General features: G+C 39.4%; 2 protein-coding genes across 2 annotated transcripts; both read right to left on the reverse strand.

Moving 5' to 3' along the window:
- Positions 1-1,081: 1,081 nt before the first annotated feature.
- Positions 1,082-2,713, reverse strand: LOC141649099 (uncharacterized). The gene is made up of 5 exons (XM_074457798.1): positions 2,522-2,713; positions 2,313-2,432; positions 1,584-1,721; positions 1,369-1,495; positions 1,082-1,269 (listed from the first exon to the last, which is right to left on the reverse strand). Exons 1-5 carry the CDS (start codon positions 2,657-2,659, stop codon positions 1,082-1,084), a joined length of 711 nt encoding a protein of 236 aa, XP_074313899.1. The 5' UTR covers positions 2,660-2,713.
- A 19,336-nt stretch (positions 2,714-22,049) lies between these two features.
- Positions 22,050-23,102, reverse strand: LOC141649100 (uncharacterized). Its single transcript, XM_074457799.1, has one exon. It carries the CDS (start codon positions 23,100-23,102, stop codon positions 22,050-22,052), a length of 1,053 nt encoding a protein of 350 aa, XP_074313900.1.
- Positions 23,103-24,527: the final 1,425 nt, after the last annotated feature.

A 24,527-nucleotide genomic window follows, 5' to 3' on the forward strand; every position in this document is an offset into this window, starting at 1 on the left:
AAAGACACCAGAGGGGCCGAGTGAACGCTTGTTGGGCCGGGATTAAAACTAGGGGACCAAGTATCCTAGAACGGCATGGGAAAGGGTTTATGGTTGGATTATGAACGGCCGCAAGACCAAAAGACACCCTAGAGGGAGCGACTGAACCCTTGTTGGGGACGGGATTAAATCTAGGGGGTCAGGTATCCTAAAATGGGACGGGAAAGCGTTTAGGGTTGCATTAGGCAGACCGCTACCGCGAATCCACCTAATCCAACTCTAAACCCTTTCCCTTATGTGTGGTTTGTATAGCCGCAAGACCAAAAGACACCCAACAAGGGGCGAGTGAATCCATTTTTTGGTAAGGGATTAAAAATAGATCTTTGACAGTTTATTAAACAGGTTTTCCTATTTACACTCTATATATTATGTAATTTATCTAAACAGTTTAATTAAAATGTCCATTATCTATATTCATAATGTGCATGTTTTGATAATTAGGTGCAACTAAAATATCATTAAGCACTGTTTGGAAAATGTACATTATATTATATTTAAAGGTACATTAAATTATTTTAAAAAGAACATGAAATATTAATTAAATTGTAATGCATGTGATCGTTTAATAAGATAGAAAACTTCAAAAGTTCATTCATATACTTAGATTATGATGTCGCTATAGATAGATCTTTGACGTGATTTTAGACCTATTTCCCTGTTTTCAATGTATAATAGAAATAAATGTGCTTTCAATTTAATTCAAATGTCCATTATGTATGTTTATAATGTGCATGTCTTTGTTTTACAAAAGAGATTTAAAAGCAGACTGAAATGTACATTATATTATATTGCTAATTCAAGGTACATCATAAGTCGCTATTCAAGGAGATAATAACGTTCAAGTAAATAGCACGCCAAAAATAGACAAAAAAGTACTTTAATTAAGTGCAACAAAACATTGGTTCACAAATTCAACATTTTGCTTATGCAATTACAAATCATTACACATACTAACGTACACTAGAATTTAAAACATCATACTACATGAACAGGGATGTCATCAGACAAATTCTAACATCTTTGCGTAGATAATATCCGAACATTAAATGTAATCACTAGCTTTAGAGAAATGACCCTTCTTCGCATGATCAACAACAGTTTCATGGCAATCGTTGTGCTCGAACATAAGTAATGTGCATAGATATTTGTATCGTAACACTTTAAGCACGCTCATTTGCAAAACGAAGCCAACAATTAACAAGATAGGCAAAACACAATGAACATGAATTTCTTTAAAATAAGAACCAACACTCACATCATTTTTCATCAGGCCACATTTCCAAGAGATTAATCCCATAAATGTTTCCATGTGTCTCATTGTGTATATACCACAGTCATCAATATTGTAGTTATTTCTCCAACTAAGCTTTGCAACAATGGGATCCATAGCCAACACAATGTTGCTAGAGTCAGAAGTTTTTGGGTTCTCACCCAAAAACCTTCCAAAAGCATCAATCTATGACAAAACATTGAAAACCAGTGTTAAGTGTGACTAATAGTCAAAAGTCAATAGAACAACAAAAATGTGTTAAATTCAAACATACTGTTAACAGTGGAGATACACCATATTTCTTGATGGCATCTTCATCTGAGAGTGAGTTGTCAAGAATGACGAAACGCTTCCTGACCAGGTCAACCACGTATAAGAAAAAGTGTTTCTCGTGTACAATTGGGAAAAAAAACTGAAATTACAAAACAAATGACGTACAACCATAAGTACAGTCAAACTCTTCAAAGGGTACATTTTAACTAATCATGAGACACATGTAAAAAATGAGAACAGTACATTGCAATATAAAGTGACCTTATTTAATACAAACGCAAAGAAAATTCCCTTTGACTCAAGCAGTTGAAATAAAACAAAAGCAGAATGCAGACATGGAATGATAGTATGACTCATGGTCTATGTTCCCAACGTGTGCATATATATAGTTGCAACTGCTCATGCATATTAGATATTCCCCACATTGAGAAATTACAACATTAACATTGTAAATATTTAACAAGTACATTTAGTACGTTTAGAATGTACATTGAGAAATTATAGCATTAACATTGTGTTAAATGGCCATTTATCCTACTTTGGCCTAATCTGAATATTTTTAATATAAAATGGGTATATACAAGTTGAGGTTCAAATGAGTTTAGTAGTTGGAATTAATCAAAAAAAGAAAGAACTTATGCGATAATAGTATGTCTCAATTTTTAAAAAATGCAATACAACAATGGCAAAGAAAATTGCAAAGTATGTCAAGCAAACAATAACAACTTACGAGTGCGATTGAAGCTATTTCTATTCCCGGAAAAAGCTGCAACTCCATTTTTGCACGAGCCTCGAATAATTCATAAATTTTTTCATCACTTAAACCTGGGTTGGGTTTCGCTAATACAGACTGCATGGGAAAGTAACGAAAGAGGGAAGTACAATATTTCAAAATACATATTACACACAGCATTTAAGAGTGTATGTAAATGTACTTACATGCACAAGCGTGGTAAAAAAGAACCGCTTCGGAGTACCAAGATTGTTTTCTTCCTCTTTACAATTCAAATATGATGACCAGCAATCAATGACAACACTCGAAACATGTTCAGACGGCTTTAATGACCACAAATGCATTCGCGTTGCAAAATAAGTCTTGTACGAATATAAGTGCTCACTAGAGCAAAAAATATAACAAATTACTTGCCAGGTGTGAAACAGTGAAAATGACATTCACAAAATGTTAATTTAACAAGTTCACATTTTAGATTACCTGAAACGACGATTGTTAGTGCCCCGGTCCTTTGAAAACATAATCACCACTTGAAGGTGCACCGCAAAGAAGAGGCGTTAACACATTGGTGTCATCTTGGATAGCGAGAAAACAACGGATCAAAACGAGATGACTGTTGCTTGTTCTTTGGATAGAGGTATATAAGAAGGACTTGCCATGAAATGAACCCTTTTGGTAGTTGAAGAAGATTCACCAGTGACACGGCGATCCCGTTTAACCCCTTTAGTTGCGGCTAACCTTGCCTCACTCTCAGCAAAGTCTTTCTCCAACCCTAAATCGAACGAAAATTCAAAGGTGTGGTACAAATGAATTTCTCCACTTAGCACATTGTTCTCTGTGTTTAGCACGAGCAAGTTTCAATTTGTACGCTTTCTCAATTTGCATTTGCTACAAAGAATAAACCTGTTCATCCTCATCTAGTGTCTTTGGATTCCCACGGCGGTGCACACGACACATCTTCGGTACCACCACCATATGTCAAATATACAAATTCAGTTACCGAATGGGCCTGTTTGACACACTCTTCACCTGGGAAACATTGCAAACCAACCGCGTATTTCACATCTAACACAACCATATCTTCCATGACTCTCTTTCTTTGTCAAGCAAAGTGTAGTCATCGCAAACTCTGGACAAGGCACGGTATGAAGGTACATATTTAGTACTATGAAGGTACATCTTTAGTACTATGAAGGTACAAAGAAAATATTTCAAAGTGAATCTTGAAAAGGAATAGTGAATACTTCGAGAATCAATGGATATAACTCCGGAGACGAGTATGAAATTGGAGATTTTGTATCAGTACTAACATCCCTCGACACTCTCCGCACTTTTTCAACCACTTATCTACATGGATTAGAAAATCTAATTCTTTCCATCAATCGACCTTTTACACGACCAAGACCAAATCGACCAGACTTCCATCTCCTCGCTTTTCCCTTGAGAAAAGTGCAGCAGATGTCCAATTCAAAAGAGTATAGTAATCTCTTTCTACGAATCGTTTTTCATGGACAACACGGTCAACATAAACAAGCTGCAAGTAAAAACAGGATTATGACTGGAAAATGGCAGGTTTTAAAACCATAATAACTAACAATAAATGTAACCCATAAGATTTGTACCATTAGAAACAGGAGAGGTCCACCAAAGTGATTCTTCTTCCCCTTCTTGACCCAATCCTTTGTGTTATACCGCAAACTCTCCATGACAAATTGACACCAATCAAGCTGACCAATGGCAGACACATTCCTCAGCGATTTTAGTACATAGTGATTGATTTAACGGCTTCGATTGTTGCGCATTAACAAAGACACAGCAAGCACCACAAAATTAATCTTAAATTGATCACTGTAATCATCATGACAAAAAATATGCTCTGCAAGGGTCTTGATATCCACTTGACCATCAACATGAAATTGAGCTTTCCAATGCGCGTAAAACGCATCACATTCTGCATCTTCATCACTACAGCATGAAAGTAAAACAGGTTTTCCTCCAATTGGGAGGCCAACAGCATCATGAATACAAGAAGCAGAAACACGAAAGCGCTGTTTATCAGGTAGAATGATGAAATCCGAATACGGGTTGTAGTTCTCAATTAACCAATAACCAAGGCGTAAAGGAAGCCTTGTAACCCTTAGCCAAAACAATGAAGAAAAACCAATCTCTTCCAGAGCACACCATTGGTTGTAATCAAGGTATCGAAGGACATCAACAAAACGTTTAGGTGACATCCGGGTGGTAATACGGGAGAACGTTGGAGTAGGATCATCAACAGTAGGACTGAGGTTGTTCAACCTCGGAGAAATACGGCGTGTAACAGTTCCAGGATCGCCTTTGCGCTTCAATAACTGAAAGTAGTTTTGCATGTAATATTAATCAGTTCTGTTGTGTTGTACACGTTTCACAAAGAAATGTCCTATCAGTTTTATTGAAATGTACATGATCTACAACAATAATGTGCACGCAATTATGACCTTTTGCATGTGGTCTTAAATTGATGCTACTTACGTTAAAAGTACTTTAAATTCAACAAAAATTCAAAAAAGCACAAATTAGATCAAACTAAAAAACAACAAACAAATCGAAATGTATAAGCAAGTTACAAAATCAACAAACAATGCGACAAATACTAGGGACAAGGCCCTCGGGAACTGCATCCGCGGGATCCACACTAGGCATTATCGACTTGAGGTTCTTTCGAATCGAATTAAGACAAATTAGAGTCGCCACCAAGTTTTATGGGAACTTGGAACCGTTCAAGTCAACTTTACACCTTTCATCGAAAAGCATAAAGCCAATCGACTACGAGTGATTAAAGATAAAGACTTGTACCATATATCACTCGATTTGAATGACTCTCGTAATCCAATGGTATTTAGACGGATCCACAAACCATAGATCTTGAGTAAGGGGTGAGGGTACGTGTTAGGAAGCCCATAAGGACACCTAACCCCGCCTGTCAATAACGGCCTCTACTAAGTCAAGTATCGGATTTCAAACAAGGTCGTAGCTACTGCGATATATGATATGCAAACATCGTTTTAAAACCCTAACATGTGACAACAATTTCTATGTCGTTTTAGATGCAACAAAACTAACTTTGTCAAAGTTGTAATTTAGCATGTGGGTTGATTGATTTAACAACATACAAAACAAAGCAAACAAGGCTTAAGGGGAACGGGGGAGCCGTTGGGATCTACCCTATTACAACCCAGGCATTTCATGCCGACACAACAAGAAATTAAAGATACAACTCGATCTAAAATACAACGCTATACACAACACCATACACGACACCCTACATGGCCAATCCGGCCTAGGAAAACGTGCACAAAGGGGTGGCCCACGGCTTACATGACCCACGGCCTTAGGTCACTCCTCGTAATGCGTGCTCCCGCTTAATCTCATCGAATTAGGCATTAGGCCAAACACCAAAGCATGCATTAGCATAAATCGGGCCATGTCGCTTTAAACAACATGCGATTTACTACGCTCTTACATGAATTGGAGCACAACCGTCTAACCAAATGAGACTAAGGTTTTTGAAGAGGTTTTGACTCGATAAAAGAAAACTAATTACAAGTGAATTACAAGAGACGACCCGATAAGCAAAAGGTAATTACAAAATACAAAACAACGATGAATAAACGATGTAAAGATGAAGCAAGAAGAACAAAAGGCACGACCAAGCACACGGCCCTAGACACGACCACCCTAGTTCCTAGGTTAGGTTCATTAGGTTAGATAGATTTGCAAAGCGATATGGGATGTACATTAGAAATTAATGATAAAAGAGGTCGAAAGCTTCGCACTCAAAAACCGAGTGTTCTACACGGCCTAAAGGGGTCGAATTAGGTCAAGTTCGCTAATTAAGTTAACTCATCGAGTGTTAATAAGAAGGTGCTAATCACGCACTCTTATACTAGCGAGAAATTAGGTGAAAAGAGAGATGCATTCAATTAGGTTATAGAATTGTTGGTCGATTTTAATGCTTGTGTCGAAGCACCCTAACATGTCTAATTAGGTTATTTAATCGATCTAAAGTCGTCTAAGTGAATCATATGTTAACAAACAGGGGTCAAACTAACATGCAACGGGTCCTAGAGTAGGTCGAATTGAACGAAACAAGCAAGGGGTCAAAAGCGAGGAACGAAGTTAGGATTCGTTTTATTAATGCCCTACCTTGAACACGAGGATATGTAAATGAGACGGGGGACACGACCGACCGATGTGGCGGATTTCTTTCCCATATCAAGTCAACGCCGGTGTTCGTGGTGGTACTTTAACTCATACTCGGACTAAACTAGTTTCATAGTTAATGATATTAAACGATAAACAAAACAAAACGATAAACAAAAAAACACAAACATAATAGAACGAAATAAAAAAGGAGAAGAGGAGGATTTGATGCACCCTCAACCTACAAGTATCGTTGACACCGTCTTTGGTCGTAATCGATGGTATATTTTATCTCGAGAGGCCGTCGTCGACGAAGGAACAAAGCAAACAACACGTTTTTTGCAAATCTGGACAGCAACTTTCAAACTGCGATTTCTCACTCGTTTCACGGTGAAAATTAGATTTAAAAGATGTTCTGGAAACTAGAAAAAGAGGAGAACAGAGATCTTAAAACAATCCCTGCTCATTTTGAGTTATTAGGCAAGAAAAATGAGCACAAACAGAACTGGACAGACAGGAAAAGCCGCGAAAACAGAGTGTATAACACTCTGTTTTTCGAGGGGATTCGTGTACTCTCAAGGGCAATTTGGCTCGTAAATCTTTGTCTAAGATGCAGTTGGATGTTGTATGGTTAATTTGGAACAAGAAACTCGAATTTTAATGGAGGTTTGATGGTTGAACGAACGGTTTCAAAGAGGACACACAAACTGATTCTCAGTTTGTAAGTCGGTTTTGTCGAGGGTTTTTGAGAGGCAATTAGGGTTTGTTTCTGGAGTTTAAAGCTTGTAAGTGAAGGTAGTATGTATGGAGAACTTAGAGGAATGAATGTATGGTGAAGGGGGGGTATTTATAAGGAGTTAAAGTAGGGTAAAAGGGAGCCATAAGCAGTCGGGCTCGGTTTGCATAGCTGCTGCCCATCAGCTATTCGTGGGGTTTTTTAGGGTTTGTATGGGGGGTTTGCTTGGTGGTTAAGCTAAGGTAATATGGGTAGGATACTAGGGTATGGGTTAGGGTTAATGGGCACGGGTTTTGGTGGTATTTGGAGCGTGTTTTGTGCTCGGGATTGAGCACGCAAAACAGGGGGGGCTGCTTTGTGTATGCGGGCTGTTTGAGGAGGATTTGGGACGGGATTTGGGCCGTGGTTATGGGGGTTCGAACTGGGTTTGGATGGGTAGAGGCTTAGGTTGGTTAGTGTACTCGAGATTCGTGCCAACTCGTAAAGAAAACGGGCTCAAAAACCGAGCTATAATCGAGCTCCAAAACGCGTGGTTAAAACGAGTTTTCAATTTTCAAATTCGATTTTTCAAATCAAATTAACACATTACAATAAACGATTTTTCAAATCAAATATACTCATAAAATGATTTTTCAAATTAATTATTTATTTTATTTTCAATAAAATAACCTCGAGAAAATAAATTCAAAATAAAGTAAAATGAATTTACCTTAAAAAAGCTTTGATTTAAATATCATTTAAATTAATAAAATACTCCGTCGACAACGCTCATTCTACATCGTAAAACGAACCCAAATAATGACAATGACAACTAAAGAATACATGTGTCCTATCATCATCGGGTGTTTGTCGGGTTCTCTATAAATTCCAATATCGACGGATACGGGTATCTACAGAGCCCCCACTTTGACTGAGGCTTGGACAAGGCGAAAGTCAAAGTATACCCCAGGTCCCTCTCGACCTGAGGATTCTGCGGGTCGTTTATAGTCCATTAGACTTGCGTATATAAGCTCGCCAGCCATAAGAAGAGATCATACCTGAAACTTCGTCGGGGATTAACTCTTACTTCTGTTGCGTCAAATTATAATCATTGGTCGTCGACCCATAAAACTGCATATATGGTGGATTGAGCCTTATCCTTAGGCGCCTACGTATCCGTTTCTGACGAAATCAAACCCGCGTCGTAGTTAAGAACTCGCGACACATGCCCAAAGTTTATCATCTGCTGGCGTATGTCCAAAACTCATCATCTGCTGACATTTGCCCAAAAATTTATCATTTGCTGGCACTTGTCCGAATGGGACGGGACTTTCCAAGGAGGTTGCCGCCGCTTTCATCATTTGCTTTCAGCTACGGAATTCTTCCATCTCATACTCTTGTATTGAATTGAATTCTTGGTGGATATCATCCTCTACATCTTGATAATGGTCTCTGAAGCCAACGGCTTCGAGCCCCGATTTCTAATGGCTCTAAAGTCGAAGACTTTAGAGCCCCCAGTTGAGGCATATCCTGCTATATTTAAAACATAGAAAATATACAAGCAATAATCATCACATAAGCACATTTGGATCATCGATCTTAAAATTGGATTATTTGAAAGATTGGGTCATCGACCCGAAAACTGAATTTGAAAATTTTGAATATTTTGGCCATCGACCCTTCAAAAATTGAATTTGAAATTTTGAATTTCGAAAGATTGGGGTCATCGACCCGAAAAGATTCCACTACTTGGATCGTCTATCCATAATTCGCAAAAAGTTTTTGGAATTTTGAAATTTTGAAATTTTTTGAAATCGAACCTTGATGGGTGAGCATGAAATACGACTCAGACACTCTGTATGACTCGTAAACCACGTGGGCGTAGCCCGCTACCGTAAAACAAAAAGGAAAATAAAACCGTAAGTGTGCACGGGTTTTAATTCAACTATTGACTTGTTGGGGGTAGAAATGTAAATAGGCCATTCTGGCGCCAAAAGACGACAAATGGGAATCACAAGGTCGTCGGACTTGGGACGGAGATATCGTATGGCGTGGGCGTGCTCCCGAGGGCACATGGGAATCAAGATCACTTGGCATTGACAGGGTGGGTTTAACTCACGGAGCAACAACGTTGGCTTCGCCCAAACACAGACTGATTTTTATGAGAACAGTTAGACATCACACATCACCCTTGTTGGGAACATTCTGACACTCTTCTCCTCGCCTCCTTTCTTTTCAGCGAGTTTTCATCATTTCTTGCCACCGCCTTCTTTCTTTTCAGCGGGCTTTTACTATTTTTCTTCCACGCCTTCTTTCTTTTCAGCGGGTTTTTCATATTTTCTGTTCCCAACACAAACCCACATCTATATAACTCAGCATCTTTTCCTAAACCGTTAGATAAAGCCCATTCTAAGACTTGATACTGTTCATCCGAACCTATATCCTTATCCTAGCCTACATCGAGTGCTAAGACCGACTCAACAAAGGTGGCTTAATTTGGACTTGGTTAAGACCCTTAATAAACCGACAAGACGACAACTTGGTTGATGAGTGGATTGAATCCCTTATTCTGAAGGACTGCCTACGTATTCGCGTGGAGCGAAATCAAATCCGACGTAGTTCGATCAAGGTGCATAAACTTGGCATATTGATTGTGTGTACACACTCGAAGGTTTCACCTAAGGTATCATGTCGTATCCCATTCTAGCCTGTAAAGTACCGTTAAATCCCGTGTCTAGGGTTGGTACAAAAAGTTGTGGTTCTTTGGGATGTGGAGCTTGGTAATAACATGTTTGAATGGTTAACCATCATTCTGACGGTTTGTTTTGCGGTGCTAAGGCTAAGGGCTATGGCTGCTGATGTGGATGGAAATGGTGTCTCAGGTTTGATAAAACCCGAGTACAAATGGGTTGGGAATCGATGTGGGTTCAAATTTCCATGTCTGGATCCTAAAGGCTTGGCTTTACTAACACAAGCTAACTGACTCTCAGAATCCCTAACTATTCCCTCGTAAATGCCTCGGGAAGGACTTAGAGGTATGGATGACTGTTGATGGCACTACCTGACCATTTTGGCTTCGCCTTTGAAATTCGATCAACATTCAGACATTTCTTTTTCTTTTCTTCTTCTTTTTTCCTTTTTCTTTCATCACTTTTCATTTTTTTCATTTTTCCAATTTTTCTCTTTTTCTCATTTTTTCATTCTTTTTGAAAAAAAAAAGTCTTCTACTCATTCTCTTAGTCACAAATGGATACACCTTGAAAACTGGGCTTCGCCAACTAAATTGGGTTAGAACTAACAATTCATTCTTAGCACGGGTTGATCTCTTCTCTCTTCGAGACGGGCTTACCTTCCGTCATCGGCATGGGAAATAAGGAGCTAGTCCAGGTTCGTCCTAGAATCATCTGAAAAGCTTGTCATAATGGTTTTGATGGAAGTTTTCTACCGCCAGACATGGAATAGGTAAAGGAATCAAACACAGGATCCTAGTGTACCTTCCATTTTGAAACGGGATATATTTCTACCCCATCGATGCCTTTGAGTGTGTTGTGCATTTCATCATGCTTTCAGAATGATTGAGGATTGGAAACAAGACATATTTGGAAATGAACTGCAACTTTTATTGGAATGACACATGCTTAACAGACTCGAAGGAACGATTCCTAGGACACACCCTAGGTCATCGCGGAACAAACGACTCAACTTCAAGAAAAGAAAGTCCTAGACTCGACTCGACTAAGATAAGAAAACAGATCCGACTCATAATTTTCAAATCTAGTTTTAAGCTTTCCCTTGTTCAGTTGTCAACTTAGATGCTCGGCTCTTGTCCTTGATCCCTGTGATGGTTTGCCTCCATCCCGAGGTAGTCCTCAGAGGATATACGCTAGTGATGGAGGTTGGTGAATCGAATTCTCTTTTATTAACTTCGTTAATGAGAGGAGTACATTCTAGAGCAAGACTCCCGACTTGAATTTCATTATTCGGGTTTGGCAAGAATTCAAAGCAATCCACAAATATTTTCCCGATAAACACCCCTTTCAAGAGACATGGGCGGATAAGATGGGAATAATCGACATTGTCTTCGACAGAAACAAAGTTAGTGTGATCGCCAAGTGGATTGGTGATGTTATTGGGTTTAACAGTTGGGATTGGGAGTGTTCCATTCTCAATCATGTCTTGGATTTCGTGCTTCAGTCGATAGCACCTTTCAGTATCATGGCCTTTCCCTTGATGAAAGGCACAGTAGGCATTTGGTTTATACCATTAACCTTGTTGAGCAGCAGGAGGGTCCGGAGTTGGACCAATAGGCTTCAGCTTTCCTTGGGCTATGAGCCTTTGGAGAGCATATGTATAAGTGCATCCGATATCGGTGAATGCCTTAGGTGTTTGGCGCTGCTACTTCTTTGATTGCCCTTCTAAGAGATTGATGGCTTCATCAATATGGGCCGCTGCTTGGGCCTTGCCCTTAGACGATGACGCCCCTTGGTACCCTTTCGGCTTTTCAAACACCCCGGCCCGCCCTTATGACATCATCTTCTACCTTTATCCCGATTCTTATCAATTCTTTGAAAGAACCAAAATTCTGGTATTTCAGAGCATTGCGGTAAATAGGTCGTAGATTCTTTACGAACTTATCTACCATTTCAACTTTGTCAGGCTTCTTGGCTAATTTCACGCTTTCAGCGCGCCATCTTGCAAGGAATTCAGTAAAGCCTTCTTTTTCTTTCTGTGTCATCACCTCTAATGTTCTTATGTTGGTTTGAATCTCGACATTATCAAAGCATAGTGCTTACAGAACTCCACCGTAATATCTTCGAAAGTAGGGAAGTTCTTAAGGTCCAGATTGTAGAACCACGCCTTCGGGTGTTCACCCAGAGATTGGGCGAAAATTTCAGAGAGCATGTCAGCAGGTACTCCCTTCAGTGCTAAGTACCCCTTATAGGCCTTAACGTGGTGGACTGGATCTTCGGTGCCCTTGAACTTTGGGATGTCAGTGAGTACCATGTTCGTGGGCAACTTATCCTGAACTGGGGCATAGGCCCTAGCATTTTCATAGTGGATGTTCTTCCCCTGGGAGAGTTTTAGACGGTCTTCGATAAACTTGAACCGTTTCTCCAGATCAGACAGAGGTGGGGTAGATGGAGAGGAATCTTCACCCAGCTTAGATTCTATTGCATCCATTCGGGTCATCATGAGGTTCACGGCCTCGGTGAGTTTGTTAACGGCATCTTCCATTGCTTGACGTCGGGTTTTTGGCGGCCTTTCTACAAGAAAACCCCGAACTGAGTCAATATTCGAATGTAAGAGCCCCTGCACACTTAAGGACACGACACCAGCTTGACTCAAACAAAGACTCGACTTGAGACTGATTAACCAAAAGGTTCGACTCACGGTTGGATTTAGACCTTGATTCATTTTAGACTCGACAAGACGACATGACTCAAGTTGTCATAGCTCGATTCTAAACTGGACTCGGTGTGACTAAACCTGTGATTGCACTAACATAGCCCATAGGTTTAAGTGAAACGCCCTAAATGGCCTAGCTTGGACGTTTCTGTGGACTATCCTAGACCAATTGGTCGACCAACACGACTCGAATCCCAAGAAGTGGGCTTGGGCGACCCAACAAGGTCGTGTTCTAGACACTTAGGGCAAAACACGCCTAGCCCAAACACGGCCAGGACCCGGACACGACTCAACGCATTTCATGCTTGGTTAAGGTTCGAGAAACATTTCGGATTGAATTTGAAAAAAAAACGAGAGATCGATTTGAAAATGAGATTTAAAATGGGCAGCATGCCGGCTATAAAAGCTCATTTTGGGCCGAAAAATCTAGTCTTACTTGGGCAGCATTCCGCGTTTTTAAAACCATGCTATTTTGAAAGTAGGTTGTTCACAAGTTCGGTTTTGAAATCGATACGGAAAATTTGAAAAGACTCGGGAAATTCATTTCGCACATTGTCATTCTCATGTTATAAGGATGTATGCTCCTAGACATCTCTAAGTCTCGGCAAGTCTTCTACAAAAAGGTCTATGCCCTCCATCCTTTTTGGGTCTTATAGAGCAAGGGCCTTTAGGTAGAGTACCTAGAAGAGCATCCCCACCATCAAGAACCACGACGAGGCGGAGCGGAAGCAAGCAATGTGCGAGTTCCTGGCATAGTGGGACGTCGCCCCCCACGCATCACAAAGAAACGCTGGGACGGCCCGGGAAAGTCCTTAAGGGTTTATGCATGAATCGTAGCACTATGAGTAATGTTTTACTTTCCAATACTTTCTTTTCAAGTTTCACCTCGGAGGAAAAGACCCTAGAAACAAAGTGTAACTAGTCCTCTTTTCCCCAGCGGAGTCGCCAAACTGTGGACAAGTCCCTCGGGAACTGCGTCCGCGGGATCCACACTAGGCATTATCGACTCGAGGTTCTTTCGAATCGAATTAAGACAAATTAGAGTTGCCACCAAGTTTTATGGGAACTTGGAACCGTTCAAGTCAACTATACACCTTTCATCGAAAAGCATAAAGCCAATCGACTACGAGTGATTGAAGATAAAGACTTGTACCCTATATCACTCGATTTGAATGACTCTCGTAATCCAATGGTATTTAGACGGATCCACAAACCATAGATCTTGAGTAAGGGGTGAGGGTACGTGTTAGGAAGCCCATAAGGACACCTAACCCCGCCCGTCAATAACGGCCTCTACTAAGCCAAGTATCGGATTTCAAACAAGGTCGTAGCTACTGCGATATATGATATGCAAACATCGTTTTAAAACCCTAACATGTGACAACAATTTCTATGTCGTTTTAGATGCAACTAAACTAACTTTGTCAAAGTTGTAATTTAGCATGTGGGTTGATTGATTTAACAACATACAAAACAAAGCAAACAAGGCTTAAGGGGAACGGGGGAGCTGTTGGGATCTACCCTATTACAACCCAGGCATTTCATGCCGACACAACAAGAAATTAAAGATACAACTCGATCTAAAATACAACGCTATACACAACACCATACACGACACCCTACATGGCCAATCCGGCCTAAGAAAACGTGCACAAGGGGTGGCCCACGGCTTACATGACCCACGGCCTTAGGTCACTCCTCGTAATGCGTGCTCCCGCTTAATCTCATCGAATTAGGCATTAGGCCACACACCAAAGCATGCATTAGCATAAATCGGGCCATGTCACTTTAAACAACATGCGATTTACTACGCTCTTACATGAATTGGAGCACAACCATCTAACCAAATGAGACTAAGGTTTTTGAAGAGGTTTTGACTCGATAAAAGAAAACTAATTACAAGTGAATTACAAGAGACGACCCGATAAGCAAAAGGTAATTACAAAATACAAAACAACGATGAATAAACGATGTAAAGATGAAGCAAGAAGAACAAAAGGCACGGCCAAGCACATGGCCCTAGACACGACCACCCTAGTTCCTAGGTTAGATAGATTTGCAAAGCTATATGGGATGTACATTATAAATTAATGATAAAAGAGGTCAGAAAGCTTCGCCTGAAACCGAGTGTTCTACACGGCCTAAAGGGGTCGAATTAGGTCAAGTTCGCTAATTAAGTTAACTCATCGAGTGTTAATAAGAAGGTGCTAATCACGCACTCTTATACTAGCGAGAAATTAGGTGAAAAGAGAGATGCATTCAATTAGGTTATAGAATTGTTGGTCGATTTTAATGCTTGTGTCGAAGCACCCTAACATGTCTAATTAGGTTATTTAATCGATCTAAAGTCGTCTAAGTGAATCATATGTTAACAAACAGGGGTCGAACTAACATGCAACGGGTCCTAGGGTAGGTCGAATTGAACGAAACAAGCAAGGGGTCAAAAGCTAGGACCGAAGTTAGGATTCGTTTTATTAATGCCCTACCTTTAACACGAGGATATGTAAATGAGATGGGGGATACGACCGACCGATGCGGCGGATTTCTTTCCCATCTCAAGTCAACGCCGGTGTTCGTGGTGGTACTTTAACTCATACTCGGACTAAACTAGTTTCATAGTTAATGATATTAAACGATAAACAAAACAAAACGATAAACAAAAAAAAACAAACATAAAAGAACGAAATAAAAAAGGAGAAGAGGAGGATTTGATGCACCCTCAACCTACATGTATCGTTGACACCGTCTTGGGTCGTAATCGATGGTAGATTTTATCTCGAGAGGCCGTCGTCGACGAAGGAACAAAGCAAACAACACGTTTTTTGCAAATCTGGACAGCAACTTTCAAACTGCGATTTCTCACTCGTTTCACGGTGAAAATTAGATTTAAAAGATGTTCTGGAAACTAGAAAGAGAGGAGAACAGAGATCTTAAAACAATCCCTGCTCATTTTGAGTTATTAGGCACGAAAAATGAGCACAAACAGAACTGGACAGACAGGAAAAGCCGCGAAAACAGAGTGTATAACACTCTGTTTTTCGAGGGGATTCGTGTACTCTCAAGGGCAATTTGGCTCGTAAATCTTTATCTAAGATACAGGTGGATGTTGTATGGTTAATTTGGAACAAGAAACTCGAATTTTAATGGAGGTTTGATGGTTGAGCGAACGGTTTCAAAGAGGACACACAAACTGATTCTCAGTTTGTAAGTCGGTTTTGTCGAGGATTTTTGAGAGGCAATTAGGGTTTGTTTCTGTAGTTTAAAGCTTGTAAGTGAAGGTAGTATGTATGGAGAACTTAGAGGAATGAATGTATGGTGAAGGGGGGGTATTTATAAGGAGTTAAAGTAGGGTAAAAGGGAGCCATAAGCAGTCGGGCTCGGTTTGCATAGCTGCTGCCCATCAGCTATTCGTGGGGTTTTTTAGGGTTTGTATGGGGGGTTTGCTTGGTGGTTAAGCTAAGGTAATATGGGTAGGATACTAGGGTATGGGTTAGGGTTAATGGGCACGGGTTTTGGTGGTATTTGGAGCGGGTTTTGGGCTCGGGATTGAGCACGCAAAACAGGGGGGGCTGCTTTGTGTATGCGGGCTGTTTGGGGAGGATTTGGGACGGGATTTGGGTCGTGGTTATGGGGGTTCGAACTGGGGTTGGATGGGTAGAGGCTTAGGTTGGTTAGTGTACTCGAGATTCGTGCCAACTCGTAAAGAAAACGGGCTCAAAAACCGAGCTATAATCGAGCTCCAAAACGCGTGGTTAAAACGAGTTTTCGATTTTCAAATTCGATTTTTCAAATAAATTAACACATTAAAATAAACGATTTTTCAAATCAAATATACTCATAAAATGATTTTTCAAATTAATTATTTATTTTATTTTCAATAACCTCGAGAAAATAAATTCAAAATAAAGTAAAATGAATTTACCTTAAAAAAGCTTTAATTTAAATATCATTTAAATTAATAAAATACTCCGTCGACAACCCTCATTCTACATCGTAAAACGAACCCAAATAATGACAATGACAACTAAAGAATACATGTGTCCTATCATCATCGGGTGTTTGTCGGGTTCTCTATAAATTCCAATATCGACGGATACGGGTATCTACAAATACAAATTCCGATAGCATGCAAATGAAAACACAAATTTCGATTTTAAAAACAATACTGAACTCAAAATTCATCAATAAAATAAATAATCCGGCAAAATGAACATAAGAAACATTATTTTAGATTACAGTAGAGTTACATAAATTAAGGACGAAATCAAGAAAAGCTTGAAGCTAAACAGTACTCACCTTCATGACGAAATAGGTAAGAAAAAATCCAACAGAAAGACGAAAATGCAACTCCACAGAGAATAAGGAGAGAGAAATAGTTGAAAGCTTAACAAAGAAGGTCGGAATCCATGGTTGAAAGCTTAACGAAGAAACGCGAGGTAAATTTCAGTGAAAAAGAAAGACAAAGCCCTCAAGTTTTGGTAAAGCAGCGCGCGTTATAGGCCCTTAGATTAGCCGCGTCAGACAAGATCCAACGACTGACGCGCGTTCTCACGGTTCTCACGCTTGTGCCATTCTCATATGATCCGAAATCTTATTATTATTATTATTATTATTATTATTATTATTATTATTATTATTATTATTATTATTATTATTATTATTATTATTATTATTATTATTATTATTATTATTATTATTATTATTATTATTATTATTATTATTATTATTATTTTGGTTGATTCGGCTCAATCGGCTTTAGTTCGATTCGGCTCCATTGATTCGATTGGCTCCATTCGATTCGGCTCGATTGATTCTCTAAAAAGCAAAAAAGAACAGGGCCTTAATCCCAAAATGATTTGGGGTCGGCTCACGTGAATCATCTTTTAGAACCGTCCATGAATGAACAAAAACAAAAGGGAGAGCGAAACATAATACAAAAGTCAAGGTAAACTTATAAGTTTCCGTATTTCTTTTATAAAAACTTAAAATTTAAATCGAGAATAAAGATTAAAACGATTTTGAAAACCGAAGTAAAATTTAAGGGTCTGGAATACCTTAAAAGTAAACCAAGTAAAATATATAAGAAAGTTGTTGGTAAAAAAAGATGTAATAAAGGAGATAAGAACAAATAATGTTTTTTAAAAAAATTAAATAAAAACACTAAATATGTCAAATAACATCAAATAATAAAAATCTACATGTATCTTTTCCCTCCATTGTGCCCTCTCTGTCACCATTCTCTCCTCAAGCCCTAGAAATCTCATATCGTGCTCTATCACTCTCAACCATGTCTGTCTCCGTCTCCCTCTACCCCTAGGAACCTTTTCTGTTCTCCAGGTATCCAGCCTCCTAACTGGTGTGTCCATAGGTCTCCTCTATTGGCGCCACTTTTACCTTTTCCCTAATCACCTTATTCCTTAATCTATCTTTTCTTATATGGCCGCACATCCACCTCAACATACGCATCTCTGCCACACTCATCTTTTGAATGTGATAATGTTTCACGACCCAACACTCGGAACCGTAAAGTAAGGCAGGCCTAATTGCCCTGCGATAGAATTTTCTCTTTAATCTTTGGGGCATATTTTTATTGCATAAAAACCCTGAAGCACTCTTCCATTCCAACCATCCCGCTTTAATTCTATGAGCCATATCTCCGTCTAACTCCCCATCTTTTTGAATAATAGATCCTAGATATCTGAAGAAATCCGACCCCTCAACAACATTCTCGTCGAAAATAATACTCCCCACCTCTGGCGACTCGACCCCGCCACGTTATTGAACTGACACCTCAAATACTCAGTCTTACTCCTACTAAGCCTAAACCCATGTGTCTCTAAAGTATGCCTCCACAATTCCAACTTTCTCTCCACCTCCTCTTTCGTCTCATCAATCAACACAATATCATCAGCAAACATCATACACCAAGGGATGTCGTCCTGAATATCCCTTGTCAACTCATCCATAACTATCACAAAGAGAAAAGGACTGAGTGCGGAACCTTGATTCACCTCGATGGTAATGGGAAATTCTTCCATTCTCCCAACATTAGTGCGAAAACTTGCACTAGCCGCCTCATACATGTCCTTTATGAGGTCAATATATTTTCGAGACACACCCTTTCTCGCCAAAACCCACCAAAGTACTTCTCTCGGTACCCTATCATATGCCTTTTCCAAATCAAGAAAAGCATATGCAAGTCTTTCTTCTTGTCCCGATGATGTTCCATCAACTGTCTTATGATAAAAATCGCATCCATAGTCGATCTCCCAGGCATAAATCCAACTTGGTTATATGAGATGTCCACACATTTCCTAAGCCTTTGCTCGATTATCCGCTCCCATAACTTCATCGTATGATTCATAAGTTTAATTCCCCGATAATTGGAACAATCTTGAACATCACCTTTGTTCTTGTACAAAGGGACAAGAGTGCTTCTCCTCGAAGCTGATGACATCTTGTTGCTCCTCCAAATATTGTTGAAGAGTATGGTTACCCATTCGATTCTTTTCTCCCCGAAGCACCTCCAAACTTCTATGGGTATACCATCCGGTCCCTCTAGTTTCTTCGACCCCATTGCCGGACCATATAGTTATATGTTATGTTTTGATAATGACAAGTATACTCTGTAATATGTATTTATCTGTTGCTCGTAATCGTTTGTTTAGTCTTGGTTAGATTAAATAGGGATTACAATATAATCAAGAAATGTTATAGCATACATGGCTATAACATTGACGATTTGTGAAGCATCATTAAGGTAATGTTAGAGCTGCTTGAGTTATAACATTGAAGATTCTTAAAAGCATTGTTAACTACAGTGATCACTCAAGCAAAAGGCATGATCAAGTCTTTAAGAAGCTCAAGATGAAGAGCTTATGATCAAAATGAAGAGATGATCCATATACTGAAGATCTCCAGGAAGATTAGCTAGTGTAGGACATCGTCCATTGACGGTATTTATAGAAGTAATGTTGGGAAGGTAAAGTTATAGCTATTTCACCTATGACTTTTTTTTTTTTTTTTTGCAAAAAGATTATCATTTCATTCAATTAAGAAAGAAATTACAAGAGTTTTTTGCAAAGACTATCCACTATACAATAACCTCATAGGCTAGCAACTATAAGCGAGTAGCACTTATGATGAGCCCATATTAGAAGACGAGTAGAAACTAAAAACTTAATCTTCCTGACAATGTCATGTACAGTAGCTTTCCTTCCTCTAAACAGTCGGGAATTGCGTTCATTCCAAATCTGGTAAACAGTTGCAGCCAAAGTAGTACTAAACCAAGCCATTCTCCAATTCTGGTTACCTCCAATTCCAGCATGCTCAACTTCAGATAGTAAGCATAAACCAGCACGATTCACTCCCATCCAATACATAAGCTGCTGCCAAATATCCTTGGAAAAAGAGCAATTAAAGAACAGGTGGGCATGATCCTCAAGAGCAACTTCACAAAGAGAGCATCTATTCACCATATAAAATCCTCGATGCTGCATATTATCCACAGTAGCTAATTTCTTTTGGGCTGCCAAAGAGCAAATTATCCTATGACTAGGAACAATACGAGGGTGAGTCAAAGCTTTAGCCCAAGGACCAACCAGGACAGTACCTCTCAGATAGCTATAAGCAGCAGTGACTCTAAATTTTCCATGAGAACACCAACTATTTATCAAAGAGGAGGCATTAGATATACTACCTGTAAGAGCAACCAGCCTATCCCTTACAATCAGGATCTCCTTTAAACTAGAGGAAAAACTATCATGGGTTTGGATATTCCAGATTGTCTGATGCTGCAGAATGTAAGCCTGGTGCCAGGAAGCCCAGCTCCCCACAGCAGTATGAGCCAACAGATAAAGCCATCTGCACTGCAAAGCATCATTCCAAGTGGAGAGATCCTTGATGTTGAACCCACCTACATCCCAGGGCAAACAGATATCCTTCCATTTTTTAAACACCATTCTGTTGCCTTCAAAAGATATTCCCCAAAAGAAATCCATACAAAGCTTATTGATCTTATGAAGAACCTCTTGGGGTAAAAGATTACATGAGCACCAAAAAGTTTCGATGCCAAAGATGACAGAATTGAGCAACTGAACCCTACCAGCATAGGTAAGGAAATTAGAGGACCAATGCTGGATAGAGTGTTTGATCTTAAGAATGAGGGAATCAAACATTGTCATAGAGACTCTAGAAGTAGACAAAGGAACTCCTAAATATATGAAGGGAAACTGACCCTCAGAGAAACCTGTTGCAGCAAGAATAGCCTCCTTCACATCAGGATGCACCTCTCCAAAATAAATGTTGGTTTTCTCAATGTTAGCATGAAGACCAGATAGCTCAGCAAAAATACTAAGAGTGCTCTTAACTGCAGCTACAGAGGGAACATCCCCCCTGACAAAGATCATCAAATCATCAGCAAAAATCAAATGATTTAGCTTAAGTCTAGAACACTTAGGATGATAAGAAACAAGAGGTTTATCACAAAGAGTCCTGAGATATCTGGATAAAAATTCCATGCTGAGCACAAACAAGTAAGGAGAAAGGGGATCACCTTGCCTAATCCCACTTTTCCCTTGAAAAAAACCAGAAAGTTCACCCTTAATTTTTAAAGAATACCAGGGAGTTTGAATGCAACCAAGCACCCAGTCAATGAATTGCCGAGGAATCCCCAAACCAGAAAGCATAGCAGCTATAAAAGACCATTGGAGGGAATCAAAAGCCTTCCTTATGTCCACCTTTATCATGCAACGAGGTGACACATTAGCTCTATTATATCCTTTAACTAATGTTTGAGATAACATTATGTTCTCAAAAATGCTACGACCTTTTATAAAAGCAGCTTGTTCAGCACCAACAATGGAAGGAAGAACACTTTGAAGCCTGTTGGCTAAGACCTTACTAACTGTCTTATAAAAGACAGTACAGCAAGATATAGGTCTATAATCAGTGACAGCGTTAGGTATGGCTTTCTTAGGGATCAGAGATATAACAGTTGAGTTAGCCTGCTTGGACATTTTGCTAGAGGAAAAGAACTGATTCACAGCTTTGCAAAAATCCTTAGCAATGATCTGCCAGGCAGACTTAAAGAACCCAGCTGAAAATCCATCAATACCAGGACTACTATTAGAATCCATGCTGAATAGAGCATCTCTGATTTCAGTAGGAGAAATCTCTCTAATCAGGGATTGCCTATCAGAAGAAGTAACCACAGCACCATTAGAGATAAACTCAGTATCTAAGGTTTCAGTAGGAGAGCTATGCTCCCAAAAGATCCTGAAAATACTGGTTAAAAGCATTACTAACAGAAGAAAACCCCATATGAAGCTTGCCATGGTGATCATGAATGCCACCAATAACCTGCTGATGAGTTCTCTCTGAAATTTTTGCAAAAAAATTCTTCGAACTGCAATCAGAGTCCTGGATATCTTTTATTTTAGCCCTCTGAGAAAGATAGAAAATTCATGATCTTTAAGCTTGGTATAATCACCTATTAAGAGTCTTTCCTCCTGAATAAGAACATCAGAGAAAGGATTGGAGGCAAGTTTTTGCTGACACTCCATCAAAGCATTCTTAGCAGACTGAACTCTGTGAGAAATATTGCTGAAATGTTGCTTATGAAATTGGGTAAGAGCATGCTTAACACTTTTTAATTTCTGGAAGAAACAGTACATAGGACTACCCTGCAAAGGAGTAATCCAAGCTGCTTTTATAGTTTGTAAATAATCAGGGTGGGCAACCCAACTATTAAGAAAACTAAATCTCTTAACAACTTTTTTGTCCTGAGAAATTTGGACCAAAATAGGTGAGTGATCAGAAAGGCCAGGCTCCTGAAAGTGACCAAAAGCATTAGGATAAGAGGTAATAAAGCCAGGATTAGCCAAAACCCTATCCAATTTGGACCATACCCTAGTCACAGAATCTTGCTTGTTAGTCCAAGTCATGTCAACCCCAGTGCAAGTAAGGTCATCAAGGTGACAGGAAGCAAGGCAATCATTAAAATCAAGCATATCCTGGAGTACAGGAGGAGTATTACTCAATTTCTCAGAAGGAGATCTCACCACATTAAAGTCACCCAGCACCAACCATGGCTCAGAAGTGGCAACTGCAGCAAAACTAGACCAAAGCCTATGCCTATCCAGAGGATCATTACATCCATAGACAGTACTTAAATGAAAAGTAGAGCAGGACTCATGATGATGCACCTTAAAGTGGATAAGCTGGTCAGCAACAGTCTTGCTAAGCATAGTAATAGTACTAGGATTAAAGAAAACCCAAATTCTCCCATTATAATGATGAGAGTAATTGCAAACCACATTCCAATTTCTAAACTTCTTTCTAATAATTTTTGAAGCATTATGCTCCTTAACCCTGGTTTCCAAAAGAGCCAAAATATCAATCTTATTAACCCCTAAATAGTCTCTGACTTCACTATGCTTTAAAGGACAGTTAAACCCTCTTATATTCCAGGAAGCAACTTTCATTGAGATTTATCAGGAGGGACAACTTCCTTAACTTCCAACACTACAGTAGAACATTCTGAATGCAACTCAGAAAAAAGACCAGAAGAGGAAGGCATTACCACTGAAGATCTCTGACCTAGCAAAGAGCATCCTGAGTCTACATTCTCCAGGGTAGATACCATTCCAGTTGTGGTCCCTTCTGAAGTAGCACCTAGTTTCAAAGATGTCTCAGAAACAACTACAACAGACTCCAAAATCTCCCCTGGTTCCAAAACCTGAAACTTATTGGCTAGAGGAAAGGAACCATTCTGGGAAGGAGAAATAACAACAGCACCATCTGCAGAAACTTCAGTAAAAGTACCATCAAGAAAAGGATCTGCATCATAAGGTTGAGTAACCTCATTCAACTGCTCCTCCACCACAGTGGGCACCTGAATGGAATCAGTCTGAACCTCTGGCTGCACAGTAGGTGTGCTCTCAGAGACAGGCTTTGGTTTATGCCACTTACAAGTATCAATTTTATGCCCCAGTTTACCACAACCAGAACAGTAAAAAGGAACCCACTCATACACCACTTTCTGAGATATTTGACCCAGAAAAGGAGTATTGATGACAACAGATTCAATAAACTCCCTAGAGACATCAATTTCCACCAAGACACGAGCAAAAGAAAGCTTTTCCTTGTTGGTGGTTGCAGGGTCCGCAAAAAGGGGCTTACAAACCTTACTAGCAATCTTACTGAGAACAGTTTCAGACCACAAGTAAGGATCCAGACCCGGAAAAAGGATCCAAACAGGAACTGTAGCTACCCTTTCCATATTACCAGAAAACGTAGGAGTCCATTGCTTAAGAATCAGAGAATTACCACCTATCATCCAGGGACCAAGCCTTAGAACTTTGTTCATATCCTCCAATGAAGAGAATCTAAAGGAGAACCACCCTTTTTTGTAATATTGAACTACAGGAGTTGCGATTTTTTCACCTATAACTTTACTTACCAAGCTTAATGTTATAGTCATTTGACCTATAACTTTAGGCTACAATATGAAGTCACGATTTTTAAGGTTTTAAAATCGATTTTTGAAGGTTAAATCTTTAATATGTTTTTCGAAATTATGTGTGAATATATTATATAGGAGATACGGGTTTGACTAGATCAAATAAATTGATGGATATCCTATTGAGTAGTAAAACAACTTATGAGTTGTCATGCTATCTAGGATTCTCAAAATTATCTAAGATCTAAACCCTCATTCACGCATTAATATTTGATCCAGGGTTTCGAAATAAGACGGTAGGCTTATGAGCTGCCGTCCACTTCGCACTAACCCTTTGTACAAGTAATCTATTAGGTTAAATCTAGAATAAGTTGTTTTAAGATACTTTTCTATCTTAACAATTTATAGATTTACCTTATTTAATTATGATAAGATATTAATTGAGTTA

This window comes from Silene latifolia, chromosome 3, assembly GCF_048544455.1.
Source record: "Silene latifolia isolate original U9 population chromosome 3, ASM4854445v1, whole genome shotgun sequence".
Lineage (NCBI taxonomy): Eukaryota > Viridiplantae > Streptophyta > Magnoliopsida > Caryophyllales > Caryophyllaceae > Silene > Silene latifolia.